The following is a 17722-nucleotide window of genomic DNA, read 5'->3' as shown; positions in this document are numbered from 1 at the left end:
ACATTATCTGAATAGATCTTCATGTTTTGTCTGGTATTCAAAGCTAGGTGTCTTATGATGAATGATCTTTTTTGGAAGGGTCAATTTCTCCATACACAGAAAAAGAGAGAAAGAACTCTAGAATTTGTTGTCCCTACCTAGTTTACAATTAGTACTGCTGTACTAGTAGACCCAACTAATTATTAGGTGGTGTGCACATTTTTCCTATGTGCAGTATTGAGTACTACTCAGTGTTGAGATCCAATTTTGGCAGCAGTGCAGGCTTTTGCATGCATCTAATTTCTACTTCATAGGACCAAAAATGATATGATGGGAGCCATTTTTATTTTAGTTATATGTTTGACACATTGACATTTAGAGCAATGAATATCATGTCATTTTATTTATATGAAAAAGAACATGATGGTGGGAAACTTGCCCTTGCTCACTTTACTTTTCTGTATTCTGCAACTACATCTTGTATCCTTGTCCACAATACTTCTCTTCAAGGATGGGATACGGTTTGAGGAAAAGTATCTCAACCACTGGGCATAACTGAACTGAGCAAAGGAGAGGAAATGGCTTCACTGTCTTCCCCCATGTGCAGAGTTTAAGGAAAGATATGCTGGCCCTTAGCGGGGGGGGGGGGGGGGACGATTGGGAATTGCAGTAAAAAAAATCCCAAGATCTCCCGTGTGCTGTATTTCATGAACGTACCTTTCATATGAAAACATGGTCATACAGTAAATATTAATGGGTGCCTCATCACATCTAATTCAGTTTTAAGATAGTTTGCTTATTCCTTCTGCTTTGGCTACATGTCATTCCCATTAACAATGAATGGAAGTTACATGGTTGCTAACAGAAAAAAGGGTAGACATTAGACTGATTTATATATAGCAAAGATAAGGCAAAATGCAAAAATTTCACCAGTACTGAAATGAATTGCAAGGAAAGATCTCCAGCTGTTAAATGAATGTCCTGGTGGTCTGTGAAATGTTAAACCAACATTTTATGAAACATTAATTAGCAACCACTTTACAAAATCTTCTTTTATTCTAAGCAATGCATCAAAGACACGCATAAGACTTGTCCTGAAATTCTGTATGATGAAAACTAAAGAGTTTTCTGAGTGGCAAGACATTAGAGTTTCAGATTTTTTTTGGTAGGGAAACGACAGGCCCACAGCTTCTTCCAGACTGGGTTGTGCACACAAAGGTGCAGTCCTTGGCACCCAGATCAGCTCTGAAATAAATCAAGGAATTCACTCTGTGCAAATGTAATAAAATGAATTGAGAAGTTTCTTTTTGGTTGTGATGAAAAGATCATGAAAGACGGCGATAGCGATCTGCTTCTGGACTTCCCTCTTTCATCAGGTGGCCTGGCTCGTACATGAGATCGACAATAAATACTCGAGGAGGAAGCAGGAGTCCAGGTATTCCCAAAGGAGAGTCATCAATTAATTTCACCTCATTCCATGCTCTGTTGTACTCGCCACGGACTAAGCTACAACTAACGCCAATTCTGTCCGCCAGAACCTATCGAATGAAGCAACAAGATGATAGTATTAGTTATTACATTTATAGTGTGCGTTTTTGCCAGCTGTCTTCAGGAGCATTATAATTTTAAATGGCTCTCTGCCTTTGAACAAGCCACAGTACAAAAGGAGGGATGGGGATGAAAGAAGAATGGAAGTGGAAAATAAGCAACCAGGTACTATGCCTGTTGCTGGAGACCTTTCTGGAATCCGTAATTGGTGCTTAGAAGGCAGATATAAGGGGCCTATGTGCCTCAGTTCCCCCAATCCAGCTAGAAGGAATGGCCAAAGATGGGAGATAATTCTTGGAAGGGTAACATGGAGGTGTATCAGCTTTCAAAGGTAAACCAGAGAGCTTGGAAAAGTTGTATTTCAAGTACGATTCCAGAATGACCAGTACCAATATTCACTGGAAGATTATAAGTTGCAGTTCTTAGCAACTCTAGGTAAACTATATGAGATGAATAGGCAAATAAAACATTTGATGACAATACCATAGTTTACATATTCTTCTGCCCCCACTTGTTTGTTTCACACTGCCACAGACTTCAGGTGGGGATTTGAAAAATTGTATGCCCTTAGTGTCAGCAAAACTGAAATCAATATGTATAGCTAATTAACCCTTCAGAAGGATGCCTAGCCTTATTTTCTCTACATCCTATTTTCTTTATTAGGGGATGTACTTTTTACCTAAATGGCAACATCAATTCACTGCCCCATATAAGTGGTACAATGTTTAATGTTTACATTGGTCCTATCCTTACTGGTCCTCTGTGCCAGAAACAGGATGGTCACGTCAGAGAGCTGCATTTTTGCCTTCCTTTCTCTCTGGCATGTTCATTTTCTACATAGAAGAGGTGAGAGAAAGCTCAGAATTCCCCACTTTGAAATGGGAAATCACAGGAAGACAGTTATATCTTTCCTTTTACAAATTGCTCAGCAAGACTGCCCTGAAATAATTATTGAGGAAAGACTGAGACACTCCTTTGGACATAATCTATTTCCACTGTGTTTGAGGAATTTTATAATTTTTAATATTTTATAATTTTATTAATTAGATTTGTATGCACAGTTGATTATACTTATGTCATTGTATTTATACTTATGTATTGTTGTCTGCATGTGGCACTTGGAGTGTTTCTGTGAGCCGCCCTGAGTCCCTTTGGGGAGATGGTGGTGGGGTACAAATAAAGATGATGATGGTGATTATTATTATTATTATTATTATTATTATTATTATTATTTTAATACTTTGCCAAAGAGATTCCCATTGGGGTCAGAAAACATCCTGCAATTCTCACAGGAGATTTTTTTTAATCCTATGCATGTGGGTTAATATTTTGTGAGTGCTTTTTCTTTAACCTGCCATGGGATCTATGATACAGGGCAGGATAAAAATAAAATAAAAGTAAAAGCAAAGTTTATGCACACCATGTACTACACATGTGTCTATATTGCTTTTTCAAAACACTTCCCAAATGTCACTGTAGGAATCTTTATCACAACCCAGCAAGTGAGGTCAGTTTGGTGATCTCCATAATGCAGGCAAGAATTGAGGATGTGAGACAGCAGTTAGTGTCTCAGTGAGTTCATAGCTGAAATGAAACTTGACCCATGGCCTTCAGATCAGAACATGACACCAGTTCTGAAATAAACCACTTTGTCACTGCAGCTTGGTCACATCTTAAATGGTGCTCATTCTTAAAGGTACAGGAAGCACCCTTAGTCTGATGGGAAACTAACATATCAAAGGATGTAAGTGTACAAAAAATAAGATACAATCAAAACTGGCAAGCTCTTGTTGATGTATATCCCCATGTCAATCTGCATATCAACATTAAACAAGAGGAATTGTAGTAGCACGTAGGTAACTGGTTGACATAGCTTAAACATCAACATCATCCTCTATACTTCACCTTTTCTCCAAGACCTGGACAAATTAATGCATTACAGGCAAATCATACAAATGGTTGACATTAAAACAGAGTTAAATTATTAACAACATAAAAAACAATTTAAAGTACACAATTAAAATGATAAGCATTTTTAAAATAGTATATCTTAAATAATATGGCACCCTCTTAAAAGCTCTTTCTTTAAAACCTTCACTTCTCAATAGTCTGTGGGAAAGAATAGGCAGCAAAGAAGGGAACTATTTTGCCTTTTATAGGAGTGGCAATCTTGTTGGTAACGAGAATAAATCCAGTCAGGTGTTGAATAATGTCCACATATGGGTAAATTCAACTGATTCAATGGATCTGCTCTAGTCATGGGCAATACCTGGATTTAGGCCATGGCCTGTTAGATAGCCTAGATTTCACCTGTATAATTTGTGCCTAAAAACAGACTGATGGCAGATAGTGGAGATCTTGTAACAAGTGAGTTATTTGGTATGCTGTACCTTGAAAAGTAAAGCTCTGTGATAGAAGGTCCCTTGGTTGATCTTCCCAATAGGTACAACATTGCATTTAAGCTCATATTCGATTTCACTTATATGAAGTTCCCAGCTGAATTCGTGTAACTTGTCTCTTTCAATTGGACCACCCATCTTGTCTGCAACAAACCTATTTTACAGTTCAACAAGATGGAAGCAAGTCAGACATTTTCATAATATGCATTAGAATTAACAATAATACTGCTTCTACAAGACTGTCTCTTTAGAGGTTTGATGACTCATCATGACTGGGCAGGACATTTCTTCTGTTCTTATATTCCAAGCAGCTTCCAATGTTTGCAGGCTCAAAGTGGGTGAAGGGCACCTTTCCTTAAAAAAAACCTACACAATGCAAAAATTGGAGGACACTCTTTGGAAACATTCTGAGAAAACAAGCAAAGGTTTATTTTAAAAATCTGGGGTTTGCTAATAATATAGGGAGCATTCATGTTCCTTTTTGTACACCCTTTCTTCATTAAAAGACAGAAATGAACACTTTCATGCTTAATCAGAGATTTAAACTGGTTTACTTTACTGTACTACTCTATTAGTTCTTATCCTTGACTCTTCTACACATTCCATAAAACCCTGACAAAACCAGAATTTGGGGGGTGTGGGGGGGTAAATAACATTTTGTGAAAATGCATGCTGAATTGGGTTGAAAAGTTGCACTTAAAAGTCGATTCTGGCCAAAAATGTTCATATTTGTCTGACTGTATATCTCTGTAGTCATGAAAAACATGTAACTCCCTTCCTATACCCTGATGTGGACTACTTTAGTGCATGTGTGTGTTTTAAAAGTCCAAAACAGCTAATCAAGGCTGTTAAAATTGGAGCCAGGGACACACAGGTGGCTAAATGGAAGCACAATTGGAAAGCAATTACAATTAGAACTCCCTGTAACCTTGCCTTTGTTCTGATCTTTATGATATTAAACAGAGCTTGAATTTATAGTTGGGTGAGGAGAGAGAATAAGAAATCTGCTTGTGTATACACACTTCTGCCAGTTGTCCTCTTTCCATCTTGCGGATTTGTAAAATCTGCTACAAAGGAAGGTGTCAGGACAGCAGGGGACCATTTCCCAAGACTGACAGGCCCCGTGATTTTAAAACCCACTTATTTGATCCTCATTTTGACTTTGTCTGAAAGCAACCCAAAACATTACTAGAGTACAGTTCCATTCACTGCAGCTTGCATGGATGGTGAATAGGGCTAGCGGGAGTTGTAGTACATTTGGGGACACCAAAATTTGGAACTATTATACTTGTCCAACAACTGTATCAGATTGATTTTTGCTTTGTTCCATTTGGCTACTTCTTATACCATTCTTGTCACTCAGTAAAAAGGTCTGCTTAATTAAAACGGGTCACTTCCATACAAGCACTGCCAATACAGCTTCCAACACTGATAAGATACAATACTGCCCTTAAATTTTATGTATTACATCAATTGTAGATGCTTTTTATTTTTATTACTCATTTTTCTGAATATACTAAATATTGTTAGGCAGATTAAAATGCTAATGCTTTTTCTTCTAGGTCATGCTGTTATGTTATCTTTATAGACCAAACCAGTGCTGGCTGTTTTGGAAAGTAATTCCCATGCATAATATCCTTTAAAGATACATAAAATGTCTGTTTATGATGTTGGCTAACATGCATCCTGCTGTGTATGAATACCCTAGATGAAAAAGAAGCTACCTTTAGGAAGAAAGGGTTTCTTATTGCCTTTGTTTTCCCTAAACCTAATTAGCTGTGAGAATCTTATATGGAGACAGTCTGATAAGTAGCTATGGTGTATACAGTGGGATATAAATACATTGCAGCACTGCAATCCTGAGCTCAGAAAAGGGTTTGTGATGAGCTCATCAGAGGTGTCAAGCAGAAAACTGAAATGTTGGTTGGTCCTGGACATTTACAACCGTCACCACCAGTGTGAAAAAAGGAATAATAAATAACACAGGTTGAGCCTTCCTCATCTAAAATGCTTGGAAAGAGAAATGCTTTGAATGTTGTATTGTTTTAAATTTTGGCATAGAAGTAGCATGGTATATTACTGTAAGTGTGAGAGTGGAGAGCTGTGGATTTGCACCATGCTTGGGTTCCCACAAACATAAATAGAAAATGAATGAGACATGCAGCTGAAGAAACAGAATTTGTGAAATGGTGGGAACCTAAGCATCATCTTCAATGCAAATCCATGCCTCTCGGATTTCATAGATCCTCATGTCTCTCTCCAGCCCCATGTCTCTCCCCAGCCTCATGTCTCATTTGTTTCCTTCTTTGTTATATATGAGGCAAGAGGCTGATGAGAGACTGAGGAGAACTGAAAAAATACAGGAACAACTAAGCAACCACTTCCACATTGCAAACGAACAAATAAAACAACACAATAGGGAATGTGACAGCACAGAAAGATGTGGACTCAGTGACATGGCATTCCAACTTAATTCTGGCCATCATACAAAATATTTCCTGACTTAATACAAATCTTGTACCCTTCATAGAGAATCCTTATCCTTGTCCTGTCAACTGGCACCTCCAGAGGCCACTCTATAATAAAATTTAAATAGGTTTTAGATTATTCCACTTTTTAAACTCCAATTAAGAGTATCTTAACATATCCCCAAAATTAGTAGATGCCACAAACTACTGAATGACTGGAGCACTAGGTTCAGCACATAACTTGAGGGCAATGACCCAACTTGTGTGGCAGTTAGATCATCATTCTGCCAGCTCTATACGTCTCTCCATTCAATTCCCTAAAGCAGGGGCTGGCAACTCTTCCCTCTAGATCAGTGGGTCTCAACCTGTGGGTCCCCAGGTGTTTTGGCCTACAACTCCCAGAGCTCCCTGCCAGTTTACCAGCTGTTAGGATTTCTGGGAGTTGAAGGCCAAAACATTTGGGGACCTACAGGTTGATAACTACTGCTCTAGATAGTTTAGGTCTTCAGCACCCAGATGGTCCAGCCACTATATCCATAGCCATAAGTAGCAGACCCTTTCCAGTAGGGATGCCCCAATGGTGGGATCCTCTTCCTTGTATAAATCTTCAGGCAGTTTTTAGGTAAGCTTATGGAGAAATCCCCCAACAGCTCAAAAACTGGCCCTTCCTCACTTCCAACTTGGCAAAAATGTAACTTTTAAAAATACCTTTCAAAACTATCTGTTTTATTTAGTTTTTAGTTTTGTTTTCTGGATTTTTTTTTTAAAAAAGAGACTGTCATATGTCTGTTTTGTGAAAGAAATGCAAGCTACCAGGGTTTCTACAGTAATTACAGCAGTAAACAATGGATGAGCTCTTGATAGCAATGTCAAAGTGAGATACAACACAACAAAATGTTGCTCAATAGTTTTCAAAATGCATTTTTATCTACTTATTGCACATTACAGCAAGTGCATTCCAGTACTCACTGTGCAAGTTGTACAACCTGTTCTTTGGTGGTTGCTAGTGGCAGAATTGTTTTGGAAACTTCATTGATGTAATCTTGCAAAACTGTGTCAAGAGGAGGAAGCCATACAACCTTTTCAGGAACTTCTTCAGCAATTTTAGGCATAGCAGGCTCCATGTCTTCTTCTTTGGGTTTCTCTTCCTCTTTTTTCCCTTTCCCTTTTCTTTTTAAAAAAGACAACATGGGTTTGTTTGAAATGTTTTTTCTAACAGAACCCCGATTTTAGTTATCATAGGCAAGGGGGGGGGGATGCCTCTCTGTGTTAGAATTTCCTGGCAATAATATCATGTGTAATCTTAATTTGCAATGTTTTTGTGCTCTCAGAAATATTTTCTCATTTAATATTTACCAGTATAGGACTGACTCTCCCAAATACAAGTAATATGCCTGGAAATCCAAAACGCTCCAAAATCCAACATTGTCATGGTGGCTAAGACAGCAATTCACAACTTTATTTTCTGATGCTTCAGTATATACAAACTTGGTTTTGTGCATAATATTATTAAATATATTGTGTATAAAATTACCTTAAGGCCAAGTATTTAAGATGTGTGTGTTTGTGTGTGTGTGTGAGAGAGAGAGAGAGAGAGAGAGAGAGAATTTGATTTTCTTTTAACTTGAGTGTCATCGATATCACCCTGTGTACAGTAGAGTCTCACTTATCCAACCTTCGCTCCTTCAATGTTCTGTATTATCCAATGCAGTCTACCCCCTGCCTGGATCCACAGCTGTTTCAATACATTGCGATGTTTTGGTGCTAAATTCGTAAATAGAGTAATTACTATGTAACATTACCGTGTATTGAACAGCTTTTTCTGTTGATTTGTTGTAAAACATGTTTTGGTGCTTCATTTGTAAAATCATAACGTAATTTGACATTTAATAGGCTTTTCCTTAATCCCTCCTTATTATCCAACATTTTCATTTATCCAATGTTCTGCTGCTGGCCCATTTATGTTGAATAAGTGAGACTACTGTACTTATAAAATACAGATATTCCAAAATCCAAAAGAATTTAAAATCTAAAACATTTAGATAAAGGATACTCGTCTTATAGTTCCTTGTCTCTATATAGTTACTAATCAAAATCCTAGAAGACCTGGATTCGGAACCCTAACACACTTTTGAGGCCCTGGAAAAGTATGGTGAAGATGAATGGCAACTCTCAAAATTCTCAATATGCGGATCTTACAGATGACCATTTCTATTCACTATTTGGGGTTCCATAAGATCACTGTCATTCTCTAAGGAAGTTAAAGTGAGTTTGTATAAGCACTGGCAAACATCCAAGAAGCAAGGGCTCCATGTCTGTGTTAGCATTTCTTTATCCCTTTTGAAATAGTGGCATACGCAAATTATAAGCATATCTGGTTTCTCTTTATGACTTCTCCTCTATTCTCCTGTATCTGCTTTTAGAATGTAAACTTCTTCATATATGGTACATCAGATATAAAAACACAAAAATAGTAATATGCTCAAATGTTTGCACTCTTGCAAACATCTGCACAGGTACCTTGATCCTTTTTCTCTAGTGCTTCCTTTGCTGATTGAAGCAGACCTTACGGGAGATTCTGGCTTCTCGTCCAATGAACTATCAAAATTAAAAATGTCTCTTTTACTTCTGTAAGGCATAGGAATTCTTAAAATGCAATAGAAATATCTTCAGATATTTTTCAAGGACAAAGGAAAGGTCATATAAATACAAGTGGTCTTGGAGGACACTCCCCTCTTCTTTTGTACCCCAAATCAAATATTGAAAATAAGTCACTTTTCTATAATATCTTCCTCTCGTTTCTATTGGTGTCTTATGTGCACATGACTCATCAAAATGGATCTGCTACCATGCACATTGTAACTAGCATACTTTTGGTTTATCAGCACCCTCCTCATTTTCAGCAAGTACCATCACCAAACATCAACGTCTTCATTACTTTGCATAGCAGCCAGAGGAAGAAGGAAGCAGCTCTGAAAATTGCTGGAGGAGGCCAAAGGACCGATCCCTCACTAATGACTCTTGATTCAAGAGAGACTTTGCTGACTGGTGGACGTTTGCTCTGGTGGTGAATGTTTACTTTGCATTGGTGTTTTGTGTGATGGGGTGTTGTTTCTCTTTCTCAAAACAGCCCACAAAAATTTCAAATAGAAAACATTATTTTAAAATGATTGTGTTGTGGAGGCTCCTTCTTTGGAGGCTTTTAAACAGAGGCTGGATGGCCATCTATTGGGGGTGCTTTGAATGCATTTTTCCTGCTTCTTGGCAGGGGGTTGGACTGGATGGCTCATGAGGTCTCTTCCAACTCTACAATGTTATGATTTTAAAACTATTTTAAAACATTATTTCTCTTTTAAAAAAATGTTCTCTACTAAATTGGCTCTTTCTTCCGACATACGCAGAGGACATACACAAAGGAAAAAGTGCCATTTTGTACATCAAAGTATATAAAATGCACAATGTTTATAGTATAAAGGCAATGATTCCATAGTATTGAGACCATTCAAAAACAAAGACCAAATATGGATGAGGTCTTGCATTCAGGATGGCTAACGACTAATGAATTACCACTCTGGCAGCAAATAAACTTTTTGTCATTAATATTTCCTCCCTGTACTTAGTGTGGTTCTTCTATTTCCTAAGCAACACAAAAAGAAAGGAGCTAAAAGCAGTAATGACATAGCAGCAGCAGAATCATAGAATCATAGTGTTGGAAGAGAACTTGTGGGCCATCCAACCCAACCCCCTGCCAAGAAGTAGGAAAATTGCATTCAAAGCATCCCCAACAGATGGTCATCCAGCCTCTGGTTAAAAGCCTCCAAAGGACAGAGACTTCCACTGCTGAACAGCTGTCACAGTCAGGAAGTTCTTCCTGATGTTCAGATAGAATCTCCTTTCCTTAAGTTTGAATCCATTGTTCCGCGTCCTAGTCTCCAGGGCAGCAGAAAACAAGCTTGCTCCCTCCTCCTTATGACTTCTCATATACCTGGCCATCATGCCTTCTCTTCTGCAGGCTAAATATGCCCAGCTCTTTAAGCCGCTCCCCACAGGGCTTGTTCTCCAGAGCTTTGATCATTTTAAAAGCCATCTTTACAGAAGGTATGGTGCAAAATAAGTTATACCCCACTGAAAACAATGCAAAAAGCCACACTACAAGCCTACTTATGTACATTCATAGATAAACTTTAACTGGTTTTACTGTTACATAGATATGGAAAGAATTCCCTTCTTTGACATCACTAATAAATTTCATTGATTTCAACAGGAACTATAGGGAACTAACTAAGGTCTGAATCCAGCTCTGTCCATTTACCAAACATACACCACACACACAATTGACTTTGAAGTAGAGGAAAAAAAGGACCTAGCCAGTCAAGATCCAAACCAGATATGACTAGTATTAAAGTGCAAAGATACATTTTGTACCAATGGTAAATAAATTTCATTTCATGCTTGAATGCAGACCTGCATCAGGGGAAAATAAACATGATGGTTGATGGCATTATTTCACAGTTATTTTATTATACGGTATGTTATTGCATATAAATGATGTCTGGAAATGTCTCAAGAAATTATGTTAGATGGGAGAAAAGACAAGAGAACCATCTCTGCTGCACAGCAAGAAATCACAAATAGGGGCAAGTTGCCATGGGTACACTCAAATTTTCATCAAAGGACTGAATGCTGTATTGAAGACTTTCACTTGAAGTCTGGTGCCTTTCAGGTGTGTTGGACTATAATTCCCATCCTCCTCAGACAGCCTGACCATATATTGGTGAGGGTGGATAAAAACTGTTTGGAGATTGGAGAAGGTTGCCTTTTTTATTTGGTGCTTGCTAAATGCGAGCTGAAAAGTCTCATTTATACAGGTGTGGTTGAAAAATTTCATTCATTATGGCCTGGATCAAGTTGCACTGATGGATGAAGCCAGTAAGGAAAGCTCAAAAGATATTATTTCTACCACCATGCAACCCCAGGTGTCTTCAATATCAGCTTAAGATGACTGGGAAACTGATAGAAGCACAATTTTGAATGGAACTATGGCTAAATCTGGAGCCCCCGGTGGCACAGCAGGTTAAACAACTGAGCTGACGAACTTGCTGACCAAAAGGTTGGCGGTTCGAATTTCGGGAGCGGGGTGAGTTCCTGCTGTTAGGCCCAGCTTCTGCCAACCTAACAGACTGAAAACATGCAAATGTGAGTAGGTAACAGCACTCCATGCAGTCATGCCGGCCACATTACCTTGGAAGCATTTAAGGACAACACCAGCTCTTCGGCTTAGAAATGGAGATGAGCACCACCACCCTCACTCCCACCCCTGGTCGGAAATGACCACACTTAATGTCAAGGGGAAACGTTTAACTTTTATGGCTAAATCTGAATTTTAAACAAGAAAAATGGGAGTCATAACAACTCAGAGGTGAAGCTAGTACCACATCATCCTAGATTTGTTTACAAGCACAGCAAAAGTGGAAGCCGTCAGCAGCAAGCAGGACTATGATTAGGTATGGATGAGAAAGAGGAATAGATAAAAACTGATGCCAGGAAGATACACAATTTAAAAGGGGCGAGGAGTAATTTTGGAAATCTACTTCAGGAAGTGAAATGTTTTTGAAGGCTCCACTGCATCACATTCCTAAGCAGCATTCTGATTTTCGTTCCTCACTCTGCTTTCACACGCTGAGCAAAGAGGACACCTCTCTAAATAAACTTATTTTCACTGGATGCTGAACATTCAGTCAGAGCATTTATTACATCCAAAGAAGTAGAAAGGAATAAAACACATACCCAGCTCTTTCTTTACTTATTTTTCTGAATGCACCAGAAGATGCAATTCGGCCGGTATTTACATCTAGCATTGTCCTTTCGTCTGTAGGAGTAACAGTGGTGGGTTCACTGAAAAATAAGGACACCATGACATCAGCAGTGCCCCTAAGTCATTCCAGGCCTTAATGGCAACATTTATATCATAACACTGTCATGATTAAAGGAATGAAATTTTTCTGAGTTTGTAGAAGCATCAATGTATAGAATCACCCCTTTCTTTTTTTTCTTTTGTGGCTGCAATATATTCCTTTCCCATTTTGGGGTAGTACAGCAGTCTTATATATGTCTTTTTATGTGAGTCTCTTTTTATGGGAGTCTGTTCAAACCTTTGATATTCCAAGTAAGACTCCCCAGTTCCATATTTACTTTGGGGTGTTTAAACTACCTTTGTTTCTCTGTGTTTCTTCTCCCTCCCCATCTGTCCCTTTATCCTCCTCTCCTTTCCTCCTTTATCTTGTAGTTCAGCCTCTTCACTTTTCTGCTGATTTATCTAATTTAAATCTGTTTCTTTTATACAAATCTTTTGCCTTTGTCACCAAATCTAGAACATATTTCTCTCTTTAAAGGATAGAGATATCCCTTCTAGGTTTTGCCATCTAAATAGAACACCTTGTTTTTATAATTTCTTGGTAAAAAAATTGTATTCCCTCCCTTTTTTTGTAATATTTTTATTGGTACAACTTTCCAGACATATGTTTATAGCAAAAGTACTGTATGTACTCAAGTATAAGTTGATCTCAGGTAGATGTTGAGGGGGGCTTTGGGGCCAAAATTATGGATAAGGTGAGGATCATTCCTCAGGCATTCAAAAAGGCCAGAAGAAAAATTAGATGGGTCAGGATAAAGTTTCATAGACTCACGGTTCTGGTAGTTTAGCATTTACTAAGATTATAGCACGTCGATCATTAAGCTCCTGACAACTGAGTTCCTCCAGTGACAACAGTTTAACCCCAGGTTTTACCTAGAGAGAAAGAAGAACATCACCGAGTCACCTGCCATCTCCATTAAGCTCATGGACAGTCAATGGCCGTGTTCACACATAATGTTAAATAATAAATTAATAATACATTTACAGGTTCACATAAAATGCTCCCCACACATACAGCCAAAATAAAAGAAAAAACAGAATTTGCTTTCATTTTTGTGTATGTCTGGTATGTTGTTATATGTGAACAAGGAATTGTGGTCTAAAATAAACAATGGCTGGTTAAATAAACCAGAGGAACAACCTTAGAGGGGTTTTTTTTGTTTGTTTTTACTGTTGGCTTGTTTAATTTACAATTGCTTGCTCCCAGATAACTGGAGAGGAATCTGCTAAAGGAGGGATGGGAACTGTGAGTATCTCCAGTTGTTGTTAAACTGCAACTTCTAATAGCTTTAACTGGGATAGTCAAAGATTAAGACTGCAGGTGAGGGGGGGGGGGCAGTTCTACATCTTGAGGTCCACATTAAGTCTTACAGTGACCTGGACTATGATTTCAAACCTGTGTGATTTAAACAATGTTTTAGTAATTTTAAAGCATTAACGAATTGTTTTAATTGCTTTTATCATTTATTAACTGTAGTTGGCAACCCTCCGGGCTGAGAAGGACAGGATACAAATATGCCAAACAATAAATAAATAAATAACAAACCAAAGGGGAATTCCGATCTATTCCTTTTCCTGGGACGGGTGCTTCACATGAGCTTCTTTCCATTTACTCACAGAGTGCTAAATCATGGTTTAAGGTTACATGTGAATACTTCCTATATTCAAGCAGTCAACATCAAATTATAAACAGGGAAAGGAAGGTTTATTTTGTACACACATTCTTAATGTTGTTACTTTTCTGAGTGATTTTGATTTTTTTGGCACACCACTCTAAAACAAGCTCTCTCTTCAAATCATTTCAGGTTGCATTAGTAAAAATAACATTTTAATAAATTGATAGATTTATTGTTCCACTTTTTAAAAATGACAAACACATTGGTATGCTTCTGTTAAGTATTTAGGTTAAAGAAAAAATGGAAATGAATGAATATTGTTTAAGTGTCTTTTTCTAGTTTTTAAAATAAAGAGAATAGTAATTGCACATAAAAGGAAGCTAGATTACAACAAAACAATATCCAAAGCCAGAAAGGCTAAGCCAAATCAACAATTTCTCTGACAAAAGCAAATTATTGTTTTAATTTACTCGGAGACTCGCTGGTAGCTTAATAATGGAGAATGAGAAATATCTGGTTACTGACAGCAAAGATTATTTTACTTTAACTTTATAAGCAGATTGAGGCTATGGGAAAGGCATCAATGTTAGTTACTAGTGCTGCGTGCTCCCCACTTCTCAAGCAACGAGGAGATCCAGGAGTAATATGACTGACAGTTGGCTTGCTCTGGGGACTGTCAGGGACTTAACAATACTTGGTTTACTTACCAATGTAGAGCAAGAGTATTTGTTGTTTATTTGTTCAGTCACTTCCGACTCTTTGTGATCTCATGGACCAGCCCACGTCAGAGCTCCCTGTCAGCCGTGGGCTCCTTCAGAGTTAAGCCAGTCACTTGGTCACATGTCCTTGGTCAGCCCCTCTTCCTTTTTCTTTTTATTTTCCTCAGCATCATTATCTTTTCCAAGCCTTCCTGTCTTCTCATAATGTGGTCAAGGTACTTCATCTTTGCCTCTAATATCCTTCCCTCCAGTGAGCAGTTGGATTTTATTTCCTGGAGTATGGACTGGTTGGATCTTCTAGCGGTCCAAGGCACTCTCAGAATTTTCCTCCAGCAACACAGTTCAAAAACTTCTATCTCCCTTTGCTCAATCTTCCTTATTGTCCCGCTCTCACACCCATAGGTTACTACGGGGAATACCACTGCTTTCACTATGTGGTTCTTCGTTGCCAGTGTGATGTCTCTACTCTTCACTATTTTATCAAGATTGGTCATTGCTGTCCTCCCAAGAAGTAAATGTCTTCTGATTTCCTGGCTGAAATTTGCGTCTGCAGTAATCTTTGTGCTTAGAAATACAAAGTCTGCCACTGCCTCCACGTTTTCTCCCTCTATTTTCCAGTTATCAATTGTTCTGGTTGCTATAATCTTGGGTTTTTTATGTTTAATTGCAATCCAGCTTTTGCACTTTCTTCTTTCACCTTGGTTATTAGGCTCCTCAGCTCCTCCTCGCTTCCAGCCATCAGAGTGGTATCATCTGCATATCTAAGGTTGTTCATGTTTCATTCAGCAATTTTAACTCCAGCCTTGGATTCATCAAGCCCCACATGTCACATGATGCATTCTGAGAGATAGTGAAATTGATTTACCTGCCCGTAATCATAGAAGCCATCTGAAATGATGTTATTGCATGATATATAGCCCATTTGACTATACTTCTGGGAAAGATTGTGATCGAGTATTTTTTCCAAAGCTGCTTCACTGAAGTTATTTTTACGCCCAATGGATAGGTTAATTTCTTCAAGAATGTCTAAGGCACTGTTCCAAAGAAGCAAAACAAAAAATTAAAAAGGAAGTATTTCCAATTCATTGCAAAACTTCATCTTTTTCCATGATATTCCTTTACAAGAAGATTCAGACTAGTTACTATAGTTGTTTGTAATCTTTCAGCCTTATTCCTCCCTCTCCCTCTACACACACACAAACACACTAACAGACATATAACACATAGTGGAAGGGATGTGGCACAGCTAGTTAGTAGCCAGCTGCATTAAATCACTACTGACCGAGAGGTCATGAGTTCGAAGCCAGCCCAGGTCAGAGTGAGCTCTCGACCATTAATAGTCTAGACCATTAATAGTGCTGTCAACCTATGCAGCCAGAAAGGCAGTTGCATCTGTCAAGTAGGAAATTTAGGTACTGCTTTATGCGAGGAGACTAATTTACGACACCATAAAAAACCTTCCAGCAGTGTGTGTAAGAATGAGAAAGTACTCCATCAAGGACTCGGTGTCACAAGTGGACGGTGAAGCAGCAGCTCCACCTGTGGCCGGAATCGAGCATACCCTCATGAAGCTGGAAAGCTGGAATGTTAAATTGCCTCTGTGTCTGTCTATATATGTTTTATGTCTAAATGGCACTGAATGTTTGCCATATATATGTGCATTGTAATCTGCCCTGAGTCCCCTGTGGGGTGAGAAGGGTGGAATATAAATACTGTAAATAAATACATAGTAAATAATACAACAGCATAGCTACAATGGTACAAGAGTATGCCTGGGTTACTAGAAAGAACAGTGCTATTTCCCAATTCAGTTTGTGAAATAATTTCTCTCTGTTATCTGAAATGATAACAGAAGTCACAATAGTTTTATCCATGCACAAGAAGGAAATTATCAGCAGGCTTGGTTCGCTTACCCCAGCCTGGTCATTTCAGCAGCTGTCAGTTCATCCCCTGCACACACCATCACGGCCCAACAGGCATTTCTTCGGACTTCATTGTTCTTAGAATGTAGGAGTTTTACAAGAGGATCAAGACCACCTGAGTTCCTTAACTAAAAAGACAACACTTATTGAGAAAAAGAGACCAACTGGACAGCAAAAGGTATGTTCCTTCCACAAATGCTATATTGCTACTACATGCCTCCTATGCAGGTTGACATGTAGATTTACATAAACACATGCAGAGCTGGTATCAGAAGTCAATATCATTCGATACTTGCCTAAACCCATTCCCTAGCAAAGAGACAACTGCTAAGCCTCAGAGTATCTTGTGCATGCTACTGCTGCCTATTCAACTTCCTTCTCTGACTGAGCAATGCAAAGAATTCTGAAGAGGAGTAGTAATGTCCATATGCTTTGCTCTCTTGCTCCTTCAAATGTTAGGGAGAAGAAAACAAATCACCACCTGAAACAATGGTGAAAAGGAAGAGTGTGTTCAAAGTGACCTGCCCTGGAAGAATCTCTTCTATTAACAGCATCTGTTCCATGGACCAGCGACAAAGGATTCCCACTCTGGATGGCTCTCACACATAGCCAGTTTTTGGATGTCTCTAGATGGAGCTCACACATAGCCAATTTTTTCCAGAAGCCAGACTGAGGTGCTCACTCATAAGCACATAGGCCTGTGTATAGCTTGTTAATATAAATTTAGAGAAGAGTGCTCACACAGAACACTCAGTCAGACTTTATTATGTTTGAAAACACCAGGATCTTAGGGGAGATGCTTTCAAATCAGAGGTCTCCAATTCCTACCTGCAATTCCTAGCATTCTCTACCACCAGCCACACTGAGGCTAATGGGAGTTGCTGTCCAATATTTGGAGAACTGTACTTTGCTACCCTATTTTAAATGAAAAAGCCAGAGACTCTGGCCCTTCTGCAAGTCAAAGAAAAAAAATGAAATGCCACAAAGAAACCAACAAAGGTACTCTTAATACCAAGAAACCTACCTGACTTTATCCAATCTGCACATGTGCTGTGGTCAGCCTGATTTTAAATTGTTTTAACTTCTTTTAAGTTGTCTGATTTTCAGTGGTAATGACCTGATACAATTTTTGTTTTCTAAAATTATTTTTATTTATT

The 17722-nt window shown here is 38.5% G+C and overlaps 1 protein-coding gene across 1 annotated transcript in view; it reads right to left on the bottom strand.

Annotated features, from left to right (window-relative positions):
* Positions 1-1130: 1130 nt before the first annotated feature.
* Positions 1131-17722, bottom strand: part of ARMC3 (armadillo repeat containing 3) — a 52325-nt gene continuing 35733 nt past the window's right edge. Inside the window, 8 exon segments of the mRNA XM_067470575.1 lie at positions 1131-1517; positions 3918-4080; positions 7364-7564; positions 8915-8992; positions 12182-12289; positions 13081-13181; positions 15509-15677; positions 16557-16693. Coding sequence (XP_067326676.1) covers positions 1131-1517; positions 3918-4080; positions 7364-7564; positions 8915-8992; positions 12182-12289; positions 13081-13181; positions 15509-15677; positions 16557-16693 — 1344 coding nt within the window.

The sequence above is a fragment of the Anolis sagrei genome, chromosome 6, assembly GCF_037176765.1.
Source record: "Anolis sagrei isolate rAnoSag1 chromosome 6, rAnoSag1.mat, whole genome shotgun sequence".
Classification (NCBI taxonomy): Eukaryota; Metazoa; Chordata; class Lepidosauria; order Squamata; family Dactyloidae; genus Anolis; species Anolis sagrei.
The sequence above is the reverse complement of the archived record's forward strand: the minus strand, read 5'-3'. Positions and strand labels throughout refer to the sequence as shown.